The 25,386-nt window shown below is 38.7% G+C and overlaps 1 protein-coding gene across 3 annotated transcripts in view; it reads right to left on the bottom strand.

Annotated features, from left to right (window-relative positions):
- Positions 1–245: 245 nt before the first annotated feature.
- coro2a (coronin, actin binding protein, 2A) overlaps positions 246–25,386 on the bottom strand; it is a 48,689-nt gene continuing 23,548 nt past the window's right edge. For all 3 annotated transcript variants that reach the window (XM_037765319.1, XM_037765320.1, XM_037765321.1), the window contains 11 exons: positions 16,472–16,672; positions 13,057–13,173; positions 11,454–11,603; positions 10,033–10,212; positions 9,502–9,618; positions 7,732–7,836; positions 7,549–7,645; positions 4,720–4,832; positions 4,458–4,548; positions 2,786–3,045; positions 246–1,373 (listed from right to left, as the gene is read on the bottom strand). In XM_037765319.1, coding sequence (XP_037621247.1) covers positions 1,233–1,373; positions 2,786–3,045; positions 4,458–4,548; positions 4,720–4,832; positions 7,549–7,645; positions 7,732–7,836; positions 9,502–9,618; positions 10,033–10,212; positions 11,454–11,603; positions 13,057–13,173; positions 16,472–16,672 — 1,572 coding nt within the window. In that variant the 3' untranslated portion in view covers positions 246–1,232. The remainder of the gene's footprint in view (positions 1,374–2,785; positions 3,046–4,457; positions 4,549–4,719; positions 4,833–7,548; positions 7,646–7,731; positions 7,837–9,501; positions 9,619–10,032; positions 10,213–11,453; positions 11,604–13,056; positions 13,174–16,471; positions 16,673–25,386) is intronic.

Here is a 25,386-nt window from a genome sequence, read left to right as displayed (position 1 = left end):
ACTTATAATAACAATCTGAGCCTGTCAGTGGCAAAAACAAGCACTTTTAGTGAACGTAATGTTACACTGACGCTGCTCACTTGCCCTCGCAGCTCGTTTCGCAGAGTCGGTTACAGCGTTCTCCCTCAATACTGGACCAAAAAGTGTTGTCCCCATTAGTCACTTAGACACAAAAACATGAGAAAATAGGGTTCAGGTTGACACAACAAAGTTACCCTTTAAAATAAAAATAAAAAACCCCAGTGTCATGTTTCAGTTTTTTACAGAGAGCAAATAAAAGACAATACATTCAGAAGTGAAAGCTAGTGGAACACAAACTAAACCAGAAGTGGTGCAGGACTCTGGCTCTATAATGGCTTTAAATTGTTTCTTCACAGTGACTCCACATCAGGAAAAATTAAAGCACGCTTGCTGTATTTTTGCAAAATTACAATCGCGAATTCAAGTACTTGATCAAATGGTATTTTGTCTTTGACTGTATTTTAAAATAAATATAAAAAATTAAGAACTGCTACATGGCATCAGTTACAGAATTGGCTTACACAATAGCTGCTGTGAAACGGACTAATTATTCACCAATTTTTCCAGTCATTAAAAAATAAAAAAATAAAAACAAATGCAGCTCAATGAAACGCGATAACACAGCTGGGATCATGACACTCTCATTCAAGCACACATACGTTAAAACACCACAGCCATTTCCACTTACAGTAGTTTAAATATTGAAAAACAAAAACAATCACCAAGCATAGAAAATAAATTCAGCGTTACCGTACAATCAAACAGGATGTCTGCTCTTGCCCTGCAACAACTTTCAACAACACGCAGACAGCCACATCATTCAGTCAAGAAGACACAGACATCCTTTTTATCTCTCAGCTACAAAGAGCATAAAAAAGCTAAAAATTACAATTAACTTGCATAGCTGTGAAGCGTACAAAAGAAACGGGGTAAAGGTCAACAGGTGCAAAGAGTTTTAAATCATGTTACAGCTGTGTGAGACTCAGTGTTTGAGTGTACATGAACGAAGAATATGTGCACCTCGTGTGAAAGAAAACACAAAGTTGAGGTCTAAATCACCCCTGTGCAGTGAGTATGGGGGACTCCTTAAAAGGAGAAGAGGTGAGTCAGGACCCTAAGAAGAGGTGATGTGAAGATGGGGTTAGTACGTTTGTACAGTAATGCGTGTGTTCCACCAGGGGGTGAAGGTGACCCCGTGGGTCGGGCAAGTTTTAAAGTGAGCCCTGGTGAGACTGGGAGTTTTTGACGTTCTTAATCTCCAGCTCCAGCTGTTTGACGCGCACGTCCCTCTGGTGGAGGAGCTCCCTCAACCGTCGGATTTCCTCCTGCTGCTTGTGAAACTTCAGACGCAGCTGTTGACAAAACACAAGCACAATATATTGGAACATATCAAGGTTCAACTTCAACAAGTAATGGGGGAGACATGTAGCCGTTTTCACTACTTTTAGGCTTCAGTTTCAGTTTGATTTAAGGCTTTTGCACACAAAGTCTGTATTTTTCGTCCTACGGTTTGATTTTCTGTGTTTTTTTGCATCCGTCAAAAGGCAAAAGAGGGTTGTTTGTTCACTCAGAACCACCGTCCGTGCAAACATCATCATCCAATATGGCAACTGATAAACATTCACTTCATCTCCCAGTATAAAGCACTTTACGACAAAGTAAAGAATACAGAGATGGGATATTCATGCTGAAAGTTCACTAATGTTAATTTCGTGCAACTTCGTGTGACTCTGCCCTAATTAATTCAGTTTTGTCTCCTATTGTGAATTTTCGCAACGAAGAGAATAATAACACGTCATCAGTGTGCAAGGTTTCTGTGCTTGGCGAAAAAAAAATGTCCCCACGGGGACAATAAAAGTATATCTTATCTTATAATAGGTCCTCTTTAAGGATAAGGCTGATGATATTCTATATTTTTGTTATTGAAACATATCATGAAAATACCAAAACCAACAATTTGTTAGGCCATTGATTCCTATTGAATATGTATATATTTATAAAGAGGTCACAAATATAGTATAATGTCAAGTTTAAAAAAGGAAAAAGTAATTTCTTAAAACTGCTTGGCATTGTATTTTTTTGACTCAAAATCAGGCCTGTGTTTATTGTAATGAAGGAACACACAAACACTCACATATACTGTATGTTTTTAGACAATGGACACAGAGCAATGAGATATATCAGTCTCTGGACACAGAGACAATATTTAAGTAGGATTATTTTAATGTTGGTTTTGGTCTTTTCATGGGATTTATTGTCAATAACGAAATATAGAGCATCAGCAGCCTCATCCTGCAGCTTTCTGAGCAGCAGCTGGGATGTATTGGACTTAAAAAACTACTCCGCCTTCTCTGCATGTTTTAGGAGAAAACATCATTAAATTCATATTTTTATTTACTGCTGCAATTTTCATTATGTTGATGAAAATATGCCAATTGAACATCAATCAAAGTGACGACTCTATTTGATTTTTTTATTGAAGTTTTAAAGTCTTGTCATGCTTTATTCATTTTATTCTATTTTTATTTAGTGGTTTGCTTTATCGCAGTCTCTGAATATCATTTTCAGGGTTAGTGCATTAATAAAACAGAAGTTAAGGCCACATTTGAAATTCTTTCGCCGGACATAATGGAAAGCATAAAGTTAATTTCACCATAAAGTGTAATAAATTATAAATAAATAGCATTGACATGTTTTTTTTTACCTAAATAATTGTACAAACAGCAGGATATAAACTCAAAGAATGACCGAAATGATCCGGTACCTCGTTCTCTGTCCTGGGCGTAGTGCAGAGTGTGAGGTCTTCTCCGTTGCTGACGGGCGTCCGACTCTTGTCGTCCTCTGTATTGCCGCTGTCCTCCTTGCCGTCTTTGGTTCCCAGTGTGTCCTGAATGTAACCCAGCTGCAGCATGCCTGGTCTGCTGTGAGACCTGCGACTGTCCAGCGAGTTTCCCATCTCCTTGCTCATCTCTGAGTACGACTCTTCGATTTGACTCCCGGGCTTCAGAGACATCAACACTGGGCCTAGAATACAAAGACAGAGACAGAGACAGGAGGAAGATGAGCTAAATGATCCTGAAAACTTAAATGAGAGAAAATGTTCTCAGAAATTAAACCTGATGAACTATTATAAATTAAACTACCTGATAATATATAAATTAGTTCAAATCACCCTTACCTTAAGGGGAGACACCCCAGGTGTATACGTTTTTAACTTATAGATATTAACATATTAAACTTCCCCAGTTGATTAATTACATTAAGGCAATTCTTTTTTTGTATTCAAAATACAGTCAAGCCATACATTTTTATTTTTGGGAATCATTCATTTAGGAATGAAATGTTGTATAAATCAGGCTATGATTGGTATATGAACAAACCCCTCTGTAAAATCCTTCAAAATATAGATATGAATGAAACAGGAGAGTTTGGTGGATGTAAGTGCTACTGAAGTGGAGATTTCTGACTCAGAGTCTGAGAAAACGGCCTTTAAAAGGTATGAATTGCAAAATTCCATACATTTTGAAGACGCTACAGGTGAATAGAGTAAAAACTTTAACTAATAGATATCACCATGAAACTTCCCCAGTTGATTACTTACTGACAATTATTTTTTGAATTACAAGTTTTCTTAAATTTTATATTTAAATATGCAAATGAGGCATTCTCTTATGTTAACTTTTGGTAAATTTAAGACAAAATCTACAGACGCAAACAGACAAAGTAGTAAAATAAACACCTAAATGTGTATTTTGGATGTTTTCTTCCCACTAGTCTGAAAGAAGACATCTAATGGAAGAAATTGACCAGTGCATGAAAAAAAATGTTTTTGCCTGGGGTGTCTCGCTTGACCAGCTTCAATATTAAGTTTGCTGATGTACTTTTACTTTAAATGCCGAATTAAAGGATCGTAGTACTTCTTCCACCTCTGGTGAGGAATTACCATTATTAGATTAGATACTGTAAAAGTATAACACTAAAAACAAATAGTACAAAATTAAAAATTAATGAAATAATTAAAAGGAAAAACATAACATTTTTGAAGCTTGAACCATGAAATGTTTATGCATGAAAAATTCATTTTTTTTACGATTATCAAAATAAATACCAATTAGTTGTCTAATTAATCAACTAATCAATTCATCTGTACTTGTCTAAACTGTTGGGTAGTTTAATTTATGACTAAACATCATATTTCATAAACTCTACATATGTTTTGTATGCAAAATCTTAATTTGTAAAGTAACTAAAGCTGCCAAATAATTGTAGTGCAGTAAAAAGTACATTTCCTTTTATGCTACAGTATAATATAAGTAGAAAGTAAAGAAAAGAAAAGACTTAAGTACCTAAAATGTGTACTTAAATACAGCACTTGAGTAAATTTACTTTGTTACATTCCACCACCACACTAACGTCACACACACATTAACTCTGACCTTTATCGATGCCGCTGAGCCACTCCTCTGCAGCCAAAGCAGACTTGTTACCAGCCGTCATTGGATAGAGGTCTTCTTGGTACGACTCCGACTGGAACACAGACACAGTACATTCAGACAGACATACACACCAAATTAGGTCTCATCAGCTCAATAAGGATGCATTTCTTTTATGTATATATTTTTTCCCCAGTTTATATATATATATATATATATATATATCCATATCCTGTGGTGTTTGTGCGAGTGGCTGTACTCTCACCCTGCGGGGTACGATCATAGAAAGAGGCTCAATGAGACTCTTGATTGTCACCAGTTTGTAGAACCTGAACACCTCGCAGGAGCTCACATCCAGACCTCTCTTTGGCATCACACCTAAAGGAAGAAATGCAGGCTGGGTCAGTTTCACTTCGTTACACATAAAACACACTTTTTCTTCTGCACTATTTTGATATAACATACTTATCGTGTCTTTTGTTATATTCTTTTGAGAGTCAAATTACTGTACACTAAAAGTGTGCTGACTGATGGAGATAAGGTAGAAATGTAAGAACACCAAGACAAAACATAACTGCAAATAAGATGTACTGTACATAGAGCATAATGCTATTATTTTTTTAATACACTTTTAATTAGTATTAAAAGTGTTTAAAAATAAGCCCTTTAACAAACACACATATATAGTCATATTGTAACAGAAAAGCAATGCAGGTCCATACCAACCTGGAGCACAGGCTCAGGACCATGTGCAGTAAAGAAATGATAGGCTCTTTAACAACCACCTAAATATAATTAAATGCACTGTTTAAGATCATTAGACCCTTACAATGAATTTGGCATTAATTTCTCAAAGATTTATTACATTTTTGGACGGCTTTCAAGTTTCAAGTTCTTTACTGTCATGTTCACAACAACTACAGGGAAGCAGTCGTTCACTAAGATCGCAATCAACAATGCTCATTAAATACGTATAAAAAGAAAACAACAATGCAAGTAAACAACAACAAGACAAAAATCTAAGACATAAAATAGTGGAAGTTAAAGTTAACCTCTTCCCCTCCTTGTGGAGGCCGGCGCCCTCAGCCAACTTTACTGTCTTTTAAAGATTGAAGCAGGCTCATTTCTAGAGATAAAGTTAAGCTAAATTTTGGTGAGTAAAAACTGGCATGGCCATTTTCAAAGGGGTCCCTTGACCTCTGACCTCAAGATATGTGGATGAAAATGGGTTCTAAGGGTACCCAGGAGTCTCCCCTTTACAGACATGCCCACTTTATGATAATCACATGCAGATTTTGGCAAAAACAATGCAGTGTTTTGCATGCAGTATTAATGTGTTATTTTCATCTATACTAAAAATGGTGTATTTGAATATTCCTGCATACAGGGGTCCCTTAACAGTCCTGAATTACATAAATTGGGTTTGTAAAGCTGAGACTCTTGTGGATATAATGAGCCCAACTGTATTAATGTGTGATGATGTTAGTCCCCATAGTAGCCATTTAATTGTAGTGAGACCATTTTTTTGAAACTTGACCTCACTGTATAAAATGACCTGTGGTGACCTCTAGGATAATCACAACCTCATGAAACTTTACATCCACAAACCAGAGACTTAGAGCATTCAGAGGATGGATGGCTTTCCTAGCTAGATTGACAATAAAGGGGTTTCTGAGCAGTTTCCAGAACTGAAGTGCTCGCCATCCAATCGCCAAAAAATGCAATTCTTGAAGAAATCTACAAATGTCAAAAGTTTTTGAAAGCAAATCACAGCATGACTTTTTCTATGGTATTCCTCAAGGTCTTGGTGTCTTAATGTGGTATTTTGGAGGGATTATTGATAATTTTTATCAATTCTTGAGTGGTAAAAATTGTTAAATTTTGCACCAAATCTGTGTAACAAATGATATCAACCCAAAAATTGCCTCAACAATTTACGAGACATAATAGAGCTGGAACGACCGTCATATACTTCTATCATAATGTTCTAAACCCTTATACACTTTCACAATTTATTTAAATTCATTAATTCATGTTTATTTCTGATTTATAACTAGAACAACTAGACACACAGTGCTGAGCTGCATCTCAAATTAATCTTCAGGTTCCCAGCTTTCAGATGATGTACACCACTTCTATTTATTACATGACTATGTTGAATACTCGATTCTGATTGGTCACTCACAGCGTTCCACATTCTGTTATTTCTTTATCGCAGATCGTTGCTATGTATAACAGACCGTTGCTATGGACGCAGTTCTAATGTCGGGCGCTGGTGGACCATTTTTGTGTCAAATTATTGATTTCTTAAGTAAGTAGCCGTGTAATAAGCGGGATAATGTACAGCTAGCGGGTCATTGTTGTGAAATAAACCCCTTCAGGGTGATGCAGCACTTCTTCTTGCTCGTTGTACATTATCCCTTACGTGACATCTACTGTTGACCTACTATCTCCCCCTAAAGACCTCCTGTACCCCCCTAAAAAAGACAAAAATGGGCCTATGGTAAAGAGGGGTGAGAGAGGTTAAGGGAAATCTTTAAAAGTTCCAGTTGAAACTGGATTATATTTCTACAACAGGACTTTAATTTGGTCGTTACATACTGTATATTACATGTTGAGTTTGTAAAACATTGTGCTAGCTTCCTGCAGGTGGAACAGTGAGTTATATCTCTGTAACTTCATAGTACTGTTAGTGCTGCTGTTCAGTTCCACAAAAGATCAATTGACAAAATCTTGAACTAGTCTCTTAACTTCTTCCAGCCAACAATATCCTTGTCATGGGTTTAAAGTCTAAAACATGACAATGCACGTCTGTCTGCATGTCACTTCACATGATCTACAACTTCGCTTTGAACTGCCGGTTTGGCTATTCAAATATTGCAGGCTTATTTGCACAGCAGCTTTGCTTACAGTCGCACGAGAGTCAGCACGGCCAGCAGGCAGGCAGAGTCTCCAAAGAGCCACATTTCACTCACATTCAAGTGAGGAAATAGTTCAATGAGACATCCAACATACTGGATCTTAATTAAAAAACATATAGTACCAGTGTGTGTGCGTGTGTGTGTGTGTGTGTGTGTGTGTGTGTGTGTCTTACCCATTCCTTTCTGAGGTAGGTTTGAGCGGTACTCTGTTAGGAAGTGGATATACGGTTTTTCTGAGCTTATCTCATAGTACCTTATATTTCCGTCACCCTGACAGAGACAAGAGAAGTCTTTATGACAATAATATCAAAACTACTTTGTGTATAAAGACTTTCTAGTTGCTTTCAGAAACCCACCTTCCCAGCAAGGTAGAGCATGTGTGTGTCGGGGTCGTAGAAAGGAAAGAGGACTCCTGACGAACCGTCCAGGTTCTCTTGTAACAAAGGCACAGACAGATCGTCCTGCAAAAAACACACCGAGATCAAAAACAAACACTAAAGCACCAGTAACATGGACAACATCCCCTGATGTCAAAACACTCAATCATTTAAATCCACTTTTACATAAGAAGCACTCTCCAGCGCTGAATTAAAAACAGAGTGCTCAATCCCTAATCCCTGCTCGGGCTATAATCTTCCACCCACGATGCACTCTCACACATCAAAACATAACACAGTCCACCAGTTTGTCCACTAGATGGCGGAGTTGTGTTTGTGAGAGAGTTGCCACTTCATACTGAGCATCGTCTTAGCCTTGGGTAAACACATCAGGATGGGAAGAGCTTGAGTGAACTACAAGTTTTTTGTTTTTTTTTCTACAGTCAACGTCTTTGATTCACGCATGAGGCCATTTGGAGCAAAACAGATGAACCAAGAAGTTGTTGAACACCAAAGTTTATTATGTCGCAAATATCAACTTTCATCACCTTTTCGTCTTAATAATTCCTTACTATACTTAATTAAATATTCAACTGTCCTTTTTCCTTTTATCCAGAATCTCTAATACACAGTCAGAGGATTTAATGACGGAGGCCAGGAAATAGTGCCGCCTAGACTCGTGACCTCTGCGATCGTGATGTAATATGCTGCCCATTACTTTGTATTTGTATTATTATCAATATTCTAATATCGGGATTGTTCTTATTTCTGGGCCTTTGCGCTTATTATTTTGTTGTTGCTGACTTGTTGGTTTTCCTGTGCTTCTTGTGTGAATCGTATACATGTACTTTTGTAGTCAAGACATTTCTGTATGTCACTATTTGTTGTTGTTGTTAAATGAATCAAAAGAACCTTCTTTAGTGAAGCATATCCAGGAAGACATATTCCTAATTTTTCGTGCGTTTTCCTACGAATGTAGCTACGAACGGTGGTATGAGAACAGCCTGCTGTACTTTGGGTTGCCCTTTCTGAGTAGCCGCTTGCAGGAAAATACAGAAATGGAAACTAATCGATTAGTCACTTGACAGAAAATGTATTTTGATTTTCGATTAATCATCTAGCCGCTTTTCAAGTCAAAATGGCCAAACATTCGCTGGTTATCTGACAGTAAACTGAACATCTTTGGTCATCGAATACAACAAGAAATTTGAATACAAACTCAAATGTCCAAATAATAAGAAAAGTTTGTCTAACATACAATATTATAACCAAATATTTGGTGATCTGTCTAGTATGTAATTTTAAAATGCTGTCTATTTCTTCTCTCATTAGTTGTTTCTTTTTCTCTATCTCTCTAATGTTTATCGTAGTCAGTCTTTTGTCTATCTTGACAATATGTGAAGTCTAGGATGTCTGACATTGTGCCATATATTCTCTTAATAAAGTTTAAAATAAAAAAATAAAAAAAACTCAAAGGTCCACTTTCTTGCTTTTTCAGAGCTCAGATTGCATCTCATGGTCTTCATCAGTGAATGGAGCTGGTTCAGGTGTCACCACATGACGTGTGGAGTCACCTGATAACAAGTGAGTATATGTGTCATCACCATGACAGGAACTCCACATATTGACACCGTCTAGCTGACAATTTGCTGATTAAGACCGCATGAAAGCGCCGACAAAAGCGAGTTAGTGGAGCTTTTTAAAATAACTGTGTCACAAATTACTTCCCGTGCCGTCAGTGGCTCTCACCTGATCCCACAGAGCAAACTGTCGGTCGTTCCAACGAGAAGTGCCTGATGTGAAGAGCATCTTCATGTTACCCAGAACCAGCACCTTGCTGGCTTTGTGCGTCTTGCAGTTGGCTTCCTGCAAACACAACAAGCATCAAGCATACTAAACATTTGATATATATAATATAAAAAAGGTGTAGGCTAATAAAAATAGCACTGTGACGTAATGTTCCTTATGTGTCCACTTTACGAGCTTGTTTGGCAGGCGAAGCTAGTGAGAGCGGACTGATGTAAAGTGTATGAGTCACTGGCTGTTGACCCAGAGGTCGGTGGAGTTATGCTGCTCAGGCCAGAGGTGTCAGTTTTAGATGTGTGGTGCTGGATGAGCGCCTGGGCTCGGAGGAAAGGAAGCAGGAACTCCCACTTATGCAATACTGGCTGGGATGCTATTGTACATGACAACTAAGGCTCGTGGTTTTTAGGTTTCATTGATTTTCTCTGAAAAATATGTGGATTTTTCAAAAGGAACATACTAATTTCACTTCATCACCTGCAGTATGTTTCCTGAGCGCGGCTCCATGAGTCGGACCTTCCTGTCCTTGCAGGTGGTGGCGAAGAGGCTGCCATCTGTGTTGAAGGACATGGAGAGGACGACGTCTGTGTGGTGGCTGATTGTCCGTATGGGGTTCTTTATCACCTGCTCTGGACAGTCCAGGTTCCAGATCATCACCTGGACATGGAAATTATACACTCATGTTAATACACACACACACACACACATACATACACAAATTCAGCAACCAACCACCGATTAAGAGGGAACTGAACTCAAGAAATTGGCCACTTTTTGTACTTTGAGGTTTGGCTTGGACATTTTGTAAGAAAATTCACTTTCAAACTGATTGCAGGTTTAATCAAGCTAAAAATAAAGCAGTCCACTAAAAAGTCTAAATTATTTTGTTTATTTTAGATGTAAAAGTGGTTCAAGACTTTCTTCTATGAAGCCTTTATTTAACCAGGTTTAATATCAAATAAATATAATATGATATCAAAGATATCTTTTACAAAGTGGACCTTCCTACCCAGGAACAATGGATGGAGATAGTAGAGGAAATCTGGATAATGGAAAAACTAATGCAACGATTGAGATTACAAGAAACACAGATGGAGGAAAAATGAACAAAGCAGGATCCAAAACAGCGACGAAGAACACGGAAAGATTCAGCAGAAGAAACTGTGAGAATGAATAGACTACTAGGAAGGTAACTCCTAAACAAGTCTTTTATTTTATTTATTTGTTTATTATGTTGTATTTTTAGGTTTATTTGACTGATTATAAACACATCTGTTGGGTTTGTATGTTTACAAATGTGGAAAACTTTAATAAAAATTAAAGTGTAAAAAAAGAGATCTCTTTTACAAGAGATACCAGGTCAAGAATAGCAGCAACACAGAGTTTCAACAATTAACGTAATAATCGGATTTCACACCAAATGAAAAACAAGACTTGTTTCTAAAGTTAAATCCAAGTAAAAGCTTTTTTCCAACATATTGGATATGCGCCTTGAAAGACAAGTGCTCATCAGTAAGTAAGGTCTTTAAGTAAGGGATAATGTACAGAGAGCCGGTCATTGTTGTGAAAGAATCCCCGACAGGGCGATGCTGCTGGCCCCTTATCGCCCTGAAGGGGATTCTTTCACATCCCGCTTATTACACGGCTACTAACTGAAGATAAATCAATATTTTTACACAAAAACGGTCCACCAGAGTCCGACATCAGAGCTGCGCCCATAGCAACGGTCTGTTATACATAGCAACGGTCTGTTATACATAAATTACAGACTGCAGAACACCGTGATTGACCAATCAGAACTGAGTATTCAACACAGCCGTGTAATAAAAGTAGATACCAACTCAATTTGTTTACCATTTCACCATTAGTGTGTGTGTGTGTGTGTGTGTGTGTGTTACCTGGTAGTCGTAGGCTGTACTGAAGAGGATGTTCTTAGCAGTCGGGTGCCACTCAATGAGGCCCACTCGGCGGCTGTGACCCTGAAGCTCCTTCCACGCTGATGTGAGGTTCTTCAGCACGCCATGAGGAGGGATTTCCCACACTTTCACCTGTAGACACACACACACACAGGAAAACAGCATTAACAAACACACAGTGGTGGAATGTAACAGAGTAAATTTACTCAAGTACTATACTTAAAAGGAACAGTGTGTAACATTTAGGGGGATCTACAAGTAGAAATTTAATATAATATTCATAACTGTGTTTTCATTAGTGTATGAAACTAAGAATTGTTGTGTTTTCATTAGCTTAGAATGAGCCGTTCATATCTACATAGGGAGCGGGTCCTCTTCACAGGGTCTGCCATGTTGCTCCGCCATGTTTCTACATGCTACTACTTTCTACTTCTACTCTACTACATGTCAGAAATATTGTACTTTATACTTCACTACAATTATTTGTCAGCTTTAGTTACTTTACAAATTAAGATTTGAGCATACAAGACATATGAAGAGCTTATAAAATATGATGTATTCATGTTATAGATTAAACTATCCAACAGTTTATACAAGTACAGCTGAATTTATTAGTCAATTGACAGAAAGTATTTTCATAATTGTTAAGAAAATGTTCATGCAAAAAACATTTCATGGTTTCAGCTTCTCAAATGTAAAGTTTTGCTGCTTTTCCTTTGAATTAAAATGTAATAATTTTAATTTATCTTTAATAATGTTGAGGTTTGGACTGTTGGTTGGCAAAACAAAGCATTGTGAAGGTGTCACTTTTAGGCTTTGGGCAATTTTGACAGCATTTCTCACTATTTTCAGAATTTTTACGAACCAAACATTCAATCTATTAATGAAAAATAATCAGTAGATTAATCCAAAATTAAAATAATAATTAGTTCCTATACAAAACAGTTAAAACTTAGCTCCAGCTCAACCAACTACAACAGTAAAATCCTGCTTTTACATTAATGCATGAGTAATAATACTCTAATGATATAATATTTAACAATATCAGTCACATGTGCCATTTTTCTGCAGAGTACTTTTATTCTGAATACTTTAAATATGTTTTCCTGATTATACTTTCACACTTTTATTCAAGTAAAATGTTCAATGCAGGACTTTCAGTTCTAACTGAGTATTGTTTCAGTGTGTTCTTTGTACTTTGACTTGAGTTAAGTATCTGAATATTTCCTCCACCTCTGCAAACACACACAAAAAAAACAATCGCTGCACTTAATACCTCCAAATCTATGAAAATTATTACAGAAATAATCCAGGTTCGACTTTATAAAAATAAAGTCATACGTTATAAAAAATAGTCTTAAACCCTGTTGACTTTTCTTTTCTCTTTCTGTGTACAGAAATTTGTTCTCTGCCAAGTCAGAGCTGAGGAATGTGAGGAATGACTTCTACTTCTTCTTCAAGGTTAAACAGCAAGGCAATAAAATGATCTCCCTGCCGCTACATGCTCATAATGGAGGGAAATGATAACACATCACTGAACCATTTTGAAAATGTACTTTATGTGTGTGTGTGTGCATGTACAAACCGTGGTGTCCTCGGAGCAGGAGGCGATGCAGTAGTCGTTGAAGGGATCCCATTTGATATCTAACACGTTGCCTCTGTGGCCCGATACCCGGGGTTGGAGAGGATCCACTTTACCTGTCTGATACACAAAAAGAGCATATTAAATAACTAATGTGCATTACTGGGTTCAAGGAATAGACTTTTTGGGAAATATGCAAATTTGCACGAAGACACCAACGAAAATGTCTAACTGGAGAGACAATGAGATTCTGGGACTTCTGTCGGTAAGGACCAACACCAAAATCGTCACACAAATTCAAGGAATGGCAAGAGACACGGTTATTTAAGAGCAAATTACGAACCAGCTACGTGACTCTACACAGGCCAGGCGCCACTCGTCGACTAAACCAAATCTCCAGTTGTGTGCTATGTGTGAAAGGGCAACTCTGGACACTGTCCGCAGTTCATATGAGAAAATAGCGTAAATAACACATCTTATATGTTGTAGGCCATTAAACCAAAAATGAGGTAAAATCCGCTAAAAGGCTCCATAGAGCTGAGGGGAGCTGTTGGTCAATCACTTCAAACAACCCCTCTTCTTCTCCTGACATGTAGTCATTTAATTTATTGTTAGAAGAATGATTTAGCATTGCACTCCTATAACATTGTCAGACTTACGATGGACAATTAAAACAAAATAAGTGTCAAGATAGAACCAGAGCTTTTGAAGAGATTTAGTCTTTTGCCTACATTACCCACAATGCAACTCAATCACAAACAGTTCAGTTGGAGATTCGGGTGTTTTATGCTCAAGCCCCCAGGAAGAGCGCCGGGCTTTGGAGCAAAATTTCGAAGTGGCCAAATGGTGGTATTACAACTTTTGTGTCCGTCGTGATGCCCAAAAATACTTTTTAAAAATAGACTTACATCGGGAAAGACACGGATACTTTTTATTTTTTATTTTTAGGTAAATCAACTTCCCAGTATGAAGACTTGAAAAGCTTTTATTTAAATCATTAGGTCCTAAAATGCAGTAATAGCTGAATCCAGAGTCATTTTCGTGAAACCAGACCACGGCTGGACTGAGAGTTAGGAGGCGGGGTTAAAGGAAATGCTACTGCGCCTGCTCTATGGGACCAATAGATGTGGAAAATCACCAGAAGATTGGAGTACTTTTATCAGTCTGCCATGTTGGGTCTCTAAATTATAGAGTACAATCTAGACCTGCTCTATACTGTACTCTGATTTGATGCTATATAAATAAATTGAATGAAAATTGATGGAGCTCCCCTTTAATATAAAACTATTGATTAGAGCAGCTTTAAAGACAGATGGCCAGATGAAGTATCGAAACAGGAGAAGTTGATCTGTGCAGGTTAGTACAAGCATCCCAACCTGCAAGCTGTCAAAATCTTCTTGACATTAACAAGAAACTGCTCAAACTAAAGGTGAGTTGCACCAAACGTTAGAGACACACACCCTGGTAGTCCACGATCCTGTTACCGAAGATTTTCTGCCTCAACAAGACGGCTAATTGCGCTGTTTGTACGAACAGAACCTCCCTTCTATTAACACACACACCTGCAGGCTAGATTACTGTGCAGGTAAGGTGTGTTTGGGACACGATGGGAATGATGTAACCATTATCTAACACATGCACAAGTAAGTACAACACTCCTGTTCTTTATGTGTTAACTGTGTTCTCCACAGAACAATAGCCTATCTGTGAGTGCACACACAAAGATGGGAGGTGAATGGCGGCAGAGGGGGGGAAGTTTCACCTCCTCCAGACAGTGAAAGGAGGGAAGAGGGGGGTCAAAGATGAATTATGTCATTCCTAAACTCCTATGCAATTCCGGCCTATGCCAGGAGGGTGGTGATAATTTAAAAGACGGAGACAGACGGAGAGAGGGAGAAAGGAGGGAGAGGTGTTCAGCTTGATGGATCGCTCTGGACTGGAGATATACAGCAGGACTGTAAACTCAACCGGCACCCGAGTGAGGACTTCTGGCTCAGTTTATGTGAGGGATCACTAGTGTTACTGATAACACCGGTGGATGTGATAGTGTGCATAAATAACGTCTGGCAGAGCGTTTGATTAATCACATTTAAGGTGAGGTTGGTGAGGGGGATAAGACAGAATAATGAGGAGAAGAAAAGACCACATGTGATGTTTAGGTTGAAGTGATTGAGCTGTCGGGGGTTTCCTAGTATTTAGAGATTCTTCTGGCTCCCCTGTTGCCGGCCTATTTATAATCTGAAAGCAGAGCTGTCTTTTCCAGGTGTGCTGTGTGTGCAGGAGCAAAGAGAGACCATGAAAAATGTTGACAACTCAGCACATTTTTTACCAAAGTCAAAAAAATAATAATCTTCCCAGAGCCGGCTGCCATGTTTCTACAGTAGCCCAGAAGGGACAAACGAAACACTGGCTCAAAATAGGGTCATTCACGTTTTTGCGTCAGCGACCGTAGTTCTCCTACACGCTTGGCACTCGGGAGAAGTTTCAGTTGGTCGCAACCTGCAACCTCACAGCGAGATGCTGCCATCCCTACACACTGTACTATCTCTTACTTCTTCTTTTGGTTAGATGATTATTTTAAAAAATTGACTTTTGTTTTAGGAAGGGAACATTTTTAGGGGCATTTATGTGTAGAGCTGTGGTCAGGATGCAAAGTAATTTGTTTGCAAAGTAATTTTATTCATGAATGAAGTTCTTGACTGACACATTTTTCACCACTGCACCTTTCAATTTATCTCAGTCCAGTACAACACCAACAACCACTACGACCTCAATGGTAAACCTTACCACCTCTCTGACAGTGTCAACAAAAACTGAAAATGTTTAAGGCGTCGTAAAAATAGATTTCATGACAGAGCTGTTGTATAAATGGTGCCTTCAAATGGGGTTGTGTTTACCGTGTTCACGAGAAGAGTCCATATGAACGACCCCCTAGTGTGATATTCACGACCTCGTAAGTGGAAAGTTTCTGAAAGCTTCGAGTTCACGAGTTGTGACGTATTTGTTGACGTTGTCAGAAATGGCGGAGGCCATGGAAGTAAAATTTCGGTGCATAATAAGTTAATATATTCTGTAATTTTAGTCGTATATTGTCTTTCTTCGTAATTTTATAATTATCTCGTAAACATAAGCTCACAAGTTTCATTTGAAGGCACCAAAAGTCAGTTGTTTTCCAACTGGAGAAATGTCTGTGCACAACACCAGACCTAATTGAATTGCTGAAAGAAGTGGAGATTCAGAGATCTCCAGCCTGGCCGTTCTTCCCTTTTCCACCTTGTAAGCCAGAGAAATTGTCTCCCTTTAGAGAACATATCAACAGAACATATCACAGTATCCATTATCAGCATCCTGAGTGTACGTGCCACTTTAAAAAGCTGACATCAGTCTGTAAAAGCTGCCATGTGATGGAGATACTCACATGATGGACAGACAGGACCAGGAAGGACCCTCCCCCGGCACACTCGGTGATGACTGCCAGGAAACGTGGGTTGACAGCACAGAAGTTGTTGTCCTGGACGCTGCGTGTGATTGGCACGCCATCATAGCAGCTCTCCTTGGTGGCGGCCTTACCAAACACGTGGCGGAACTTGGAGCTGCGGTACTGAGGACGCCATGTCATCTGAGAGGGGAGGGAGGGAGGGAGGAGAGGAGAGGAGAGGTCAGTCAAGGAGAATCATCTCTCACAGTTATGGTGATGGGGCTTTTTATAGGTGTTGATACTCCTGTTCCTTTCTCACAAGTAACAGTAGATGTGATCGATTTGGCAAAGCATGAGCAACCAAGACAGGGAACTGGTCCCCCCTTAAAAAGACACTGATTTGTTTAAATAAGTACAAAAGCTAAAAAACCTTTATTATCGTGGACACATGATTAAAAACAAGACTAAAACAGATCGCCACAATCATAAAGAATTTTGTACATTTTGAAGCAGTGGCTTTAATTTTGGGGGGAATCAGTTCCCTTTCTTATGGACAGTGTTTGTCTACTCGAGCATCAGGAGTACCTGCTTTGTGTTACATTCCTTCAATATCAAAGTAACACTTCCTTATTTTTATGAGGCAACCTCTTGGTCTGAAAAGTGAAGCCAATGCTGAAGTGCTTTAAACTTGCATTCTTTCTAACAGCCAGCAGGGGGCGACTCCTCTGGTTGCAAAAAGAAGTCTGATTGTATAGAAGTCTATGAGAAAATGAGCCTACTTCTCACTTGATTTATTACCTCAGTAAACATTGTAAACATGAGTTTATGGTCTCAATCTCTAGTTTCAAGTCTTCTTCAATACAGCATGATGTTCATTTAGTAAATTATGGTCCCATTTAGAGTCAAATAGACCATAAAGCAGGGTATGCTTTAGGGCGTGGCTACCTTGTGATTGACAGGTCGCTACCACGGTGTTGTCCAGTCTGAGAGTTGTCCGTGTTTTCATTTTACAACGTTAACTCTTTCACAGTGTGTTTTCAGTTCATGAAAGTTAATTATAACCTTTTTGGTCCCCTGAAAATGTCTTATTAAGTGTTCGGATGTACTTAGCTCCACCCTCTCCACCTCAAGTTTCAGACCAAGACAATATCTTGTGGTGTTCCACGTGGTACTATTTTAAATTTACAATGTAATGGAATACTGTAATTTGTTAATTATACGGTTTGTATTTTGAGGTCTGGTGAGCATCTAAGGAATGAAGTAACAACACCAGTCATTAATGTCATTATGACGAGGACTTTCTCTTTATGTCGGTACTTCAAAGCTTCCTCGAGATAAATGAATTAGACACATGCTTATGCTGCATCCTCAAATCCACACAGAATCCAGTCCTTTTGAATGTATTAATGAAGTGGAATCGACTAAGTTGGCATCAAAACAACGACAAGAGTTAAGTGTGAAAACCTCGTTTAAGGTTTAAGAATAGGATGTATGAGTTTACTGTTTATACTTAGTCCTTATTAAATCATTTGTGTTATAAATATTATATTACATTTCTACTTGTAGATCCCCCATCATTATGTGTTGACAAATGACAACTGTGCTACGTACAGATTGTTTAATAATATCAGTATTGTGATGACTTTACAGTGTTAATCCTGATTTACGATACGATACACTTTATTGTCCCCTTGAGGAAATTTGTCTTGGACTCAGTGCTGCACACTATCAGCTGCCTCCACAGCAGCATCAATAAATAGAAACATTAAAAACAAACAACAATCCACATGTAAACAGAGAAACGCATAACAACATATACCACAAACAACATATATTGCACAAGATCTGCATAAAACAGCATAAATAACTGATAAAAATAAGAATAAGAACACCATGACGCCATTGCACAACCTTACAGGCTCAAGAAACATTATTTAAAATGTAAAATGTTGATTGAGGTGGGCACAAACAAGTTTTTAAACTTCCTCGGCAAACAAATGTAGCTTTTGTATGAAATAGGTTGTTTTGAGGACACTCTGTCAATTATAATACAGTACATAAATAAGGAGAAGAAAACCTATGAGATTTTCCAAATCCTGAGTCTCTTTTTAGCCACTTTCCTTAAGCTAGTCGATGCATATGTCATTATTGTGAGAGATAAGTGGCTCTGGTCCGCTGGGACGAGGCCTGGCCAGCCGGCATGTCTGCTCTGCTACTCTGCCTGGCTCCCTGCATGCCTGCTGCGTGGTCATTACTTATGAATTAGGGGTGGAGGAGGTTGATGGACAAGATGTTAACGCAAAACAAGCCAAACAACAACGCAGAGAGAGCAAGGAAGTAAAGGAGCAATGGAGATGATAGGGCAAAGCAAGACACAACACATCACAGCACACTGTGTTCTTAGAGATCACACCTAAATCCTGTCCTTAAAAACAATGACATCATTCTTCTGCTTTATGTTCGCTGCCCGCTGACCTTTCAGATGATGGCTAAATAAATACAACCAAGACGCAAACAGAGTGAAATCACAGTGAGTGGAGTAAAAATAACAGCATTTGGTTGGCGTGATGCAGGTGTGGCTGCAGCGCTGCTGTCTGGAAAGAAGCTGAGCGGAAAATGAATCTGACAGACGGAGAAAATCTGGTTAAAGAAAATAAACAAAAAGAAGGAAAATCTCTGAGTAACAGAAGTGCACGGGAGGAGGTTGTGACTCTCCATGTCTCAGTTTACTCTTCCACCTCTCATCTTCTACCCCGAGGCCGTCGCAGAGAGCCTCATGCTGTCACACAGGAATGTTTCCTACCTGAAGACGAGCTGCATTAAACTACTCAGGTGTTTAAGAGTCTGACTGCCTCTAGGACACTATCAGTCACATCCATATATCCATCCTTACAGCTGAACCTGCAGAATTCACACACTTAACTTGGGCAATAAAACACATTTTGCATAACCTCAATAAAACAACAATTCAACTTCATATTCATTATACTTACTATACATCATTCCAAGATAGTGCAACTTTCTAAAAATGTGCACAACATACTACACAAAGAAACGTGTGAACAGTGCAACAAAAACGTAACACAAGGCAAAGTTTTCATTGTCTTCAGATTATTTTCTCGATTATTTGAATAATCTTTTTGTCTATTATTATAGGGCTGTCCTTGACCAAAAAAAGTCTTAGCTGACTAACATTCATATGTTTTGTCGACTAATCGATTAGTTGATTTAATCAACAGATCTGTGAAACTGAGTTTCTCCACAAAGAATCACACAAAAGCTCAACTTTAAATATTGTTTTTTTTACCACAGATGTGCTCATGAGTTTCTTGGAAATAAGTCATTCAGCATGAAAAAAGCATAAAAAAATGACTAATCAACTTAGGAAATCTTGGTTGACTAAGACCAAAATGACTGATTAGTCGACTAATCGACTAAGCCAGCCCTGGTTGGAAAATAATGAAAATTGCCCGCCCCAATTTCACAGCGTCCAAAAACATGTCTTCAAATAGCTTGTTTTGTCTGACAAACAGTACAAAACCCAAAGATATTTAGTTTATTATCATAATAGACAAAGAAAAGGAACATGATGATGGTATTTCGCTTGAACAAGACTGCAGCTTTTAGCTAAATGCTAAGGTCAGCACGCTAACATGGTGATGTTTAGCAAGTATAAGGTCTACTATGTTTCAACGACTGTGTTAGCATGCTAACAATTACTATTAGCACTAAAGTACAGCAAGCATTTGGTCATAAACCTAAGTATTTGACAGATTAAAACTTTGGCCTGATAAGGAAAAGGGGCGTCACTTTCAAAAATACTTGGCAGGCGATTGGATGAACCATCTGTCAATCAAACTCTTGCCGAAGCCAGTCAGGAGAAGAGCAAAAACCTTCAGTGGCGTACTTTGCTCTTCTTTTAATGAAGAAATACTCTCCAGTTCTGATATAACTGATGCTATTGCAGCATCTACGCTAACCTCTTCAGGAGCCGCCGTTGTTGTTTAGAACGAACAGTCGCCACTTGTTACACACACCTAAGCCACGCACGTAGCTGCCTGTAGCTCCTCACAGGACGCTGATTGGTCCGTGATCTGGCTTGCCGGACACAAACGCATTACTTGAAGCCTGACGAGATGGATTTTCGTGTGAGAAGTGATCCTGTGATTCTTGCGTGATCTTGTGGCATTTCAAGAATCCAGCTACTGTGCAAGGTAAGTGTTGCAATGCAGAGCCACCCAAAATACATTCTTGATCATGATCACCTGCTCTGCTCTACAACAACAAAACCAATATCTAAAAGGGTAACTTCCTCATAGGAACTTGAATATGCCAAACAGCAAATAAGGCAGATGCCATTAAAGGCATGAGAGGAATCAACTATCGACCTCACTGAGAGAATCAACCTGCTTTAAATATCTACATTTGACTAACATTTTGAAGGCATCCACCAGTCGGTGCAATGCTCAGTAAGCTATGCACATGCTATGCCACGCACATCTGGGTTGATATAATCAGCATTCATGTATTGCTGAGGCTTACAAGAGCAGAGGGAGAGGCTTCCAGGACAGAAAGCTGAGACATCTTGTCACATCTAAAGCAGGTTGTAATCAGGCCAGCGGCAGCTTCCTCTCAGCTGTGTCTAGCAGCAGGTACACAGCAGGGCTGCGTGGTGAGCGGCCTGTCTCACAGAACTGATGACAAAAACACTATTCTGGCTATTTTTACACCGGCTTCTTGCTGATCAAAAGACAGTCAAGCACGTTTCAATGACAGCGGAAAAAAGGGTTTTATTCACAGTGCTTCTTTGACAGGCTTTATGTCTGGCAACAAAAAAATGCAGTCCTTTTTGTCAGAGGGAAATTTATTTTAGTCCGTGACCAGTGAGTCACAGCAGGAACCGCAATAAGGGGGCTGTAAAAACAGTCATAAAACTAAACTGAAAACACAGATATGACTTTAAAAAAAGATATACTGTGCATCTGGTTTGCTCTGCCAGAGTTCTTGTGTGGGTCTGTACTTGTATATAGACGTGCAAAGCATACGTACGCACCTATTCCTCACCTACAGGATTGTCTTTTATGCACCTCATAACTCATAAACGCGTACACTAGCAGCCACTCCTCTCTTTGGCTTGCCAAGGCTTGGTGCTGGAGGAGGGGGGGTTCAAAGTTTACTTACTGGTGTCAAGATATCAGTTACCAATGCAGCGTTGGGCCTAAAGCTATGAGCAGAAAGACTCTCACCTCTACTATCAATACCTCCATCTGATTGTCTGCAAGGACTTTTAGATCTCTCCCGTCCGAACAACGATGATCTCACAACCCCAAACCTAATCCAAAAACACACTACCTATAAAACAAACCAGCCCCGCCTTATCAGTAGATGTAATGTTTTGTAAACGTTCCAAGTGAAATTCAAGACGGGGAATGTACAGGTGTTAACACAGATGTCATGCCAGAATGTTGACAGTACATATTCATTGTGTGTGTCTGAGCGAGTGAGAAAACACTTCCCTCAGTTTAGACTGTATGCTATCACACACAGATGACAGCTTTCAACCTCTGTCTTGTAATAGGATAACAGCCCTGCTGGTAATCCTATAGCTGCTTCATTTGCTACAGAGCACACGTGCGAATGAGTATGAAAGGATGAGCCAGGCTACGTCTGAGTGTCAGTCTGTGAGTGTGTCACTCTGTTTACCTGCTTTGTGCACGCATGCAACATATACATGAACTCTGAAAAGCAATCTGCACATTTTCTATGAGACGGTGTTTGTACAGAAATCCACACAGTCATGCACAAACCCACGCAAACATAAAAACAGATCTTGGACATAGAGCAACAAATAGCCCACTATGGAAAGAATTTAGCTGGAAATTAAAAACACGGTATTTCAGAACTCCTTTCATCGTATCATGACAGAACAACAAACTAATTATATTTTTTGGGATTGTCCAAAATTCATACAGAATTACTTGTCATTTTGAACATTGATTTACCACTAGACACATTGTTTTTTATTATAGGAGTAATCCCTAATGGCGCTATGGAAAAGAGAAAAGGCTTACCTGCTGCTTATCCTTTTATTGGTGGCAAAAAAAATGATAATTATCTTGACTTGACTCAAACCACTGCCAGCCACATACATCAATGGCAAAACAGGTTAATAAAATTATACACAATGGAAAAAATTACAGCAAAACTCCATGTAAAGACAGACATGTTTCTAAACAAATGGGCTCCTGTAATTACTCATTTTAGATTACCAAAGTAATGAGGTGCTGTACCGATTTAATTGTGAATTTGGCCAATCTTTTAAGGTATTTTTGTTTATCTGATTTATTTCTTCCCGTTCTTTTTTTGACTTCTTTCTATGTGGACGCACATGATGCCAGGATTTATAATTTTAATTATAGCATTTGTTTGCCGAACTGTGAATAGTTCCCTTTTTTCATTTCCTGACAAAGCAGCTGCTGTACAGTATATTCCAAACGTGCAAAAGTGAACAAACATTTTGTTGAAAAAAACAAATCAGATCTTAAGTTTCTGTTTTGGCAAAAGCATGCCAGCGCATTAGTCCATAACATGTCCACATGCATCGCTTTAGTGTAATGATTATGTCGGTTATGTTTCAAAGCACTTCTGGAAGCCATGGCATCCACGATTACACATTCAGATGTTCAGATTAGCTCACAATAGTCCTTTATTCTAGGAGGCAGTTTTACAACATTACAGACAGAAGTGATTCAATGATTAACGTGTACTGGAGTCTGGTCAGAGTGGGTGGATAATATGAATCAAACAAATCGATTCGTGGGTGGAAAAAAAACCCCATTAAGACCATAAACTCATGTTTACAATGTTTACTGAGGTAATAAATCAAGTGAGAAGTAGGCTCATTTTCTCATAGACTTCAATAAAATCAGACTTCCTCTTTTGCAACCAGAGGAGTCGCCCCCTGCTGGCTGTTAGACAGAATGCAATTTTAAGGCACTTCAGCATTGGCTTCACTTTTCAGACCCGGAGGTAGCCCACTGATATCAAGCTGTAATTAAAGGATAATTCCAATTTTGGGATTTCTGGCTATCATTTCTATTAGTTTTCATAACATTGAAATTAAAATGATGACAAAAATCTGGGAACAAAGTGAACAGTTTACTACTACAAAGTCCGATGGGGCAAGAAACACGAGAAGTCAGGCAATCAACAGTTTAGACAGATTATCTAAACCACTTTATTTGGAGGTAAAAGCTTTAGTGAGTGCACCTGAAATGTTGGTAATAATCCCTCATTGCACAAACTGTATGACTGCACAACTACACCAAGTATGGTGAGTCAAAGCTGAACCAGAGAGTTTGATGGATGTTTAGAACAAAAATCATAATCCTAATTTTACAGTTTATTTTTTTCTTTCATATACCTTTGGCTAACCTGGGGTTTGTTTGAAACCTGTATAATCATAAACATATAATATATTGTCTAGCTTTTTTTTTTATCAACATTACTGCATTCCCAGACGTCAGCAATTAACTTGGTGAGTGTGCTGTTCTATCTATTGACGCTTCACATTGAATCAGCGGTTTTCTATTATTTCCCCACTGACGAAAAGTTCACAAGTCCTGTGTCCATTAGCTACTAAAGAACATCTATGTGTAATTTGCAAGACCATAAAAGAAATCATGGATTCACTTATACACAGAGAGTCTTACTATAAACTGACACAGGACACAGACACTATCACACTCACCGGCCAACAACAAGGCTGTGTGTTATAATAAAGTTGATTTGTATAGCATTTATCAAAACCAGCATTAAAGTGCTTTACAACGAACACATAAAACCCAACAATCAAATACACAATAATGTGTATCAAGGAAAGCATAAGGAAACTTAAAAACAACGGATGATTACCATGTACTTCATTCTCAACGTTAGGAAGAAAGTACAGTGTATATCAATAGTTAAGAATAAAAATAACCCCAAAAATTGAGAAGAGAAATTATAAGGGAGAATTCATATCTCTTGTTGTGATAGATTCATGTGGAATGATGTCTTCCACATGAGAGAGAGAGAGAGAGAGAGAGAGAGAGAGAGAGAGAGACACACATGGTGTCTTCAAATTAAACTCATGAGCTTGTGTTTACAACATGGGAAGTCGTGTACACGATGTGCTTGGCGTTCAAGTCGTGAGTTGTGAGAACACCGCTGCTAAGCAAAGGCAATATTAACGTTACTGTCGGCGTCTAGGAGCCACATCGGCTAACAATTTAGAAAGCTAGCAAGTGGGTAACATAATGCAGTAAATGCAAAGGCATAATGTCAGAGGAAAAAGATGAGGCCGTTGGGAATATCAACATTTTCCTCAGACATATTATAAAACTATGAAGAAAAATAGTATAGGACTAAAATTACAATATATTCACTTATTATGCACCGCAAAATGAACTTCCATGGCCTCCGCCATTTCTGACAACGTCAACAAACACGTCACAACTCGTGAACTCGGAGCTTTCAGAAACTTTCCACGACCCCATTTGAAGGCACCAACACATTTTGCCATTAATCAACATTTGATCGCCCGGTTGCAACCACATAGCCCTGCTCCACAGGCGCACCGCTGTTTTGCCCGACACGCTTTGCCAAGGCGTTTTTGAAGTGGTCGCGCCTGTAGCGACATGTCTTGGTGTTAATCAGCCCCTAAGAAAGCCTTTTAATGAAAATACGTCTTCAAAAGTGATTTAAAAGATATTGATGTAGCTGGCAGGTCGTTCCACAGCCAACGAGTCCTGACAGCAAGAGTGTTGTACCAACATGATACCAGAGCCTGATTGATGGGAATAAAATTATGTTTAACTCGTATTATAATTCAACAAAATGTGCCGACGTAAATAAAGAACTTTGCTAAAGTAAAG

The sequence above is a fragment of the Sebastes umbrosus genome, chromosome 3 (assembly GCF_015220745.1).
Source record: "Sebastes umbrosus isolate fSebUmb1 chromosome 3, fSebUmb1.pri, whole genome shotgun sequence".
Lineage (NCBI taxonomy): Eukaryota > Metazoa > Chordata > Actinopteri > Perciformes > Sebastidae > Sebastes > Sebastes umbrosus.
This window is presented reverse-complemented; position numbering and strand designations above follow the sequence as displayed.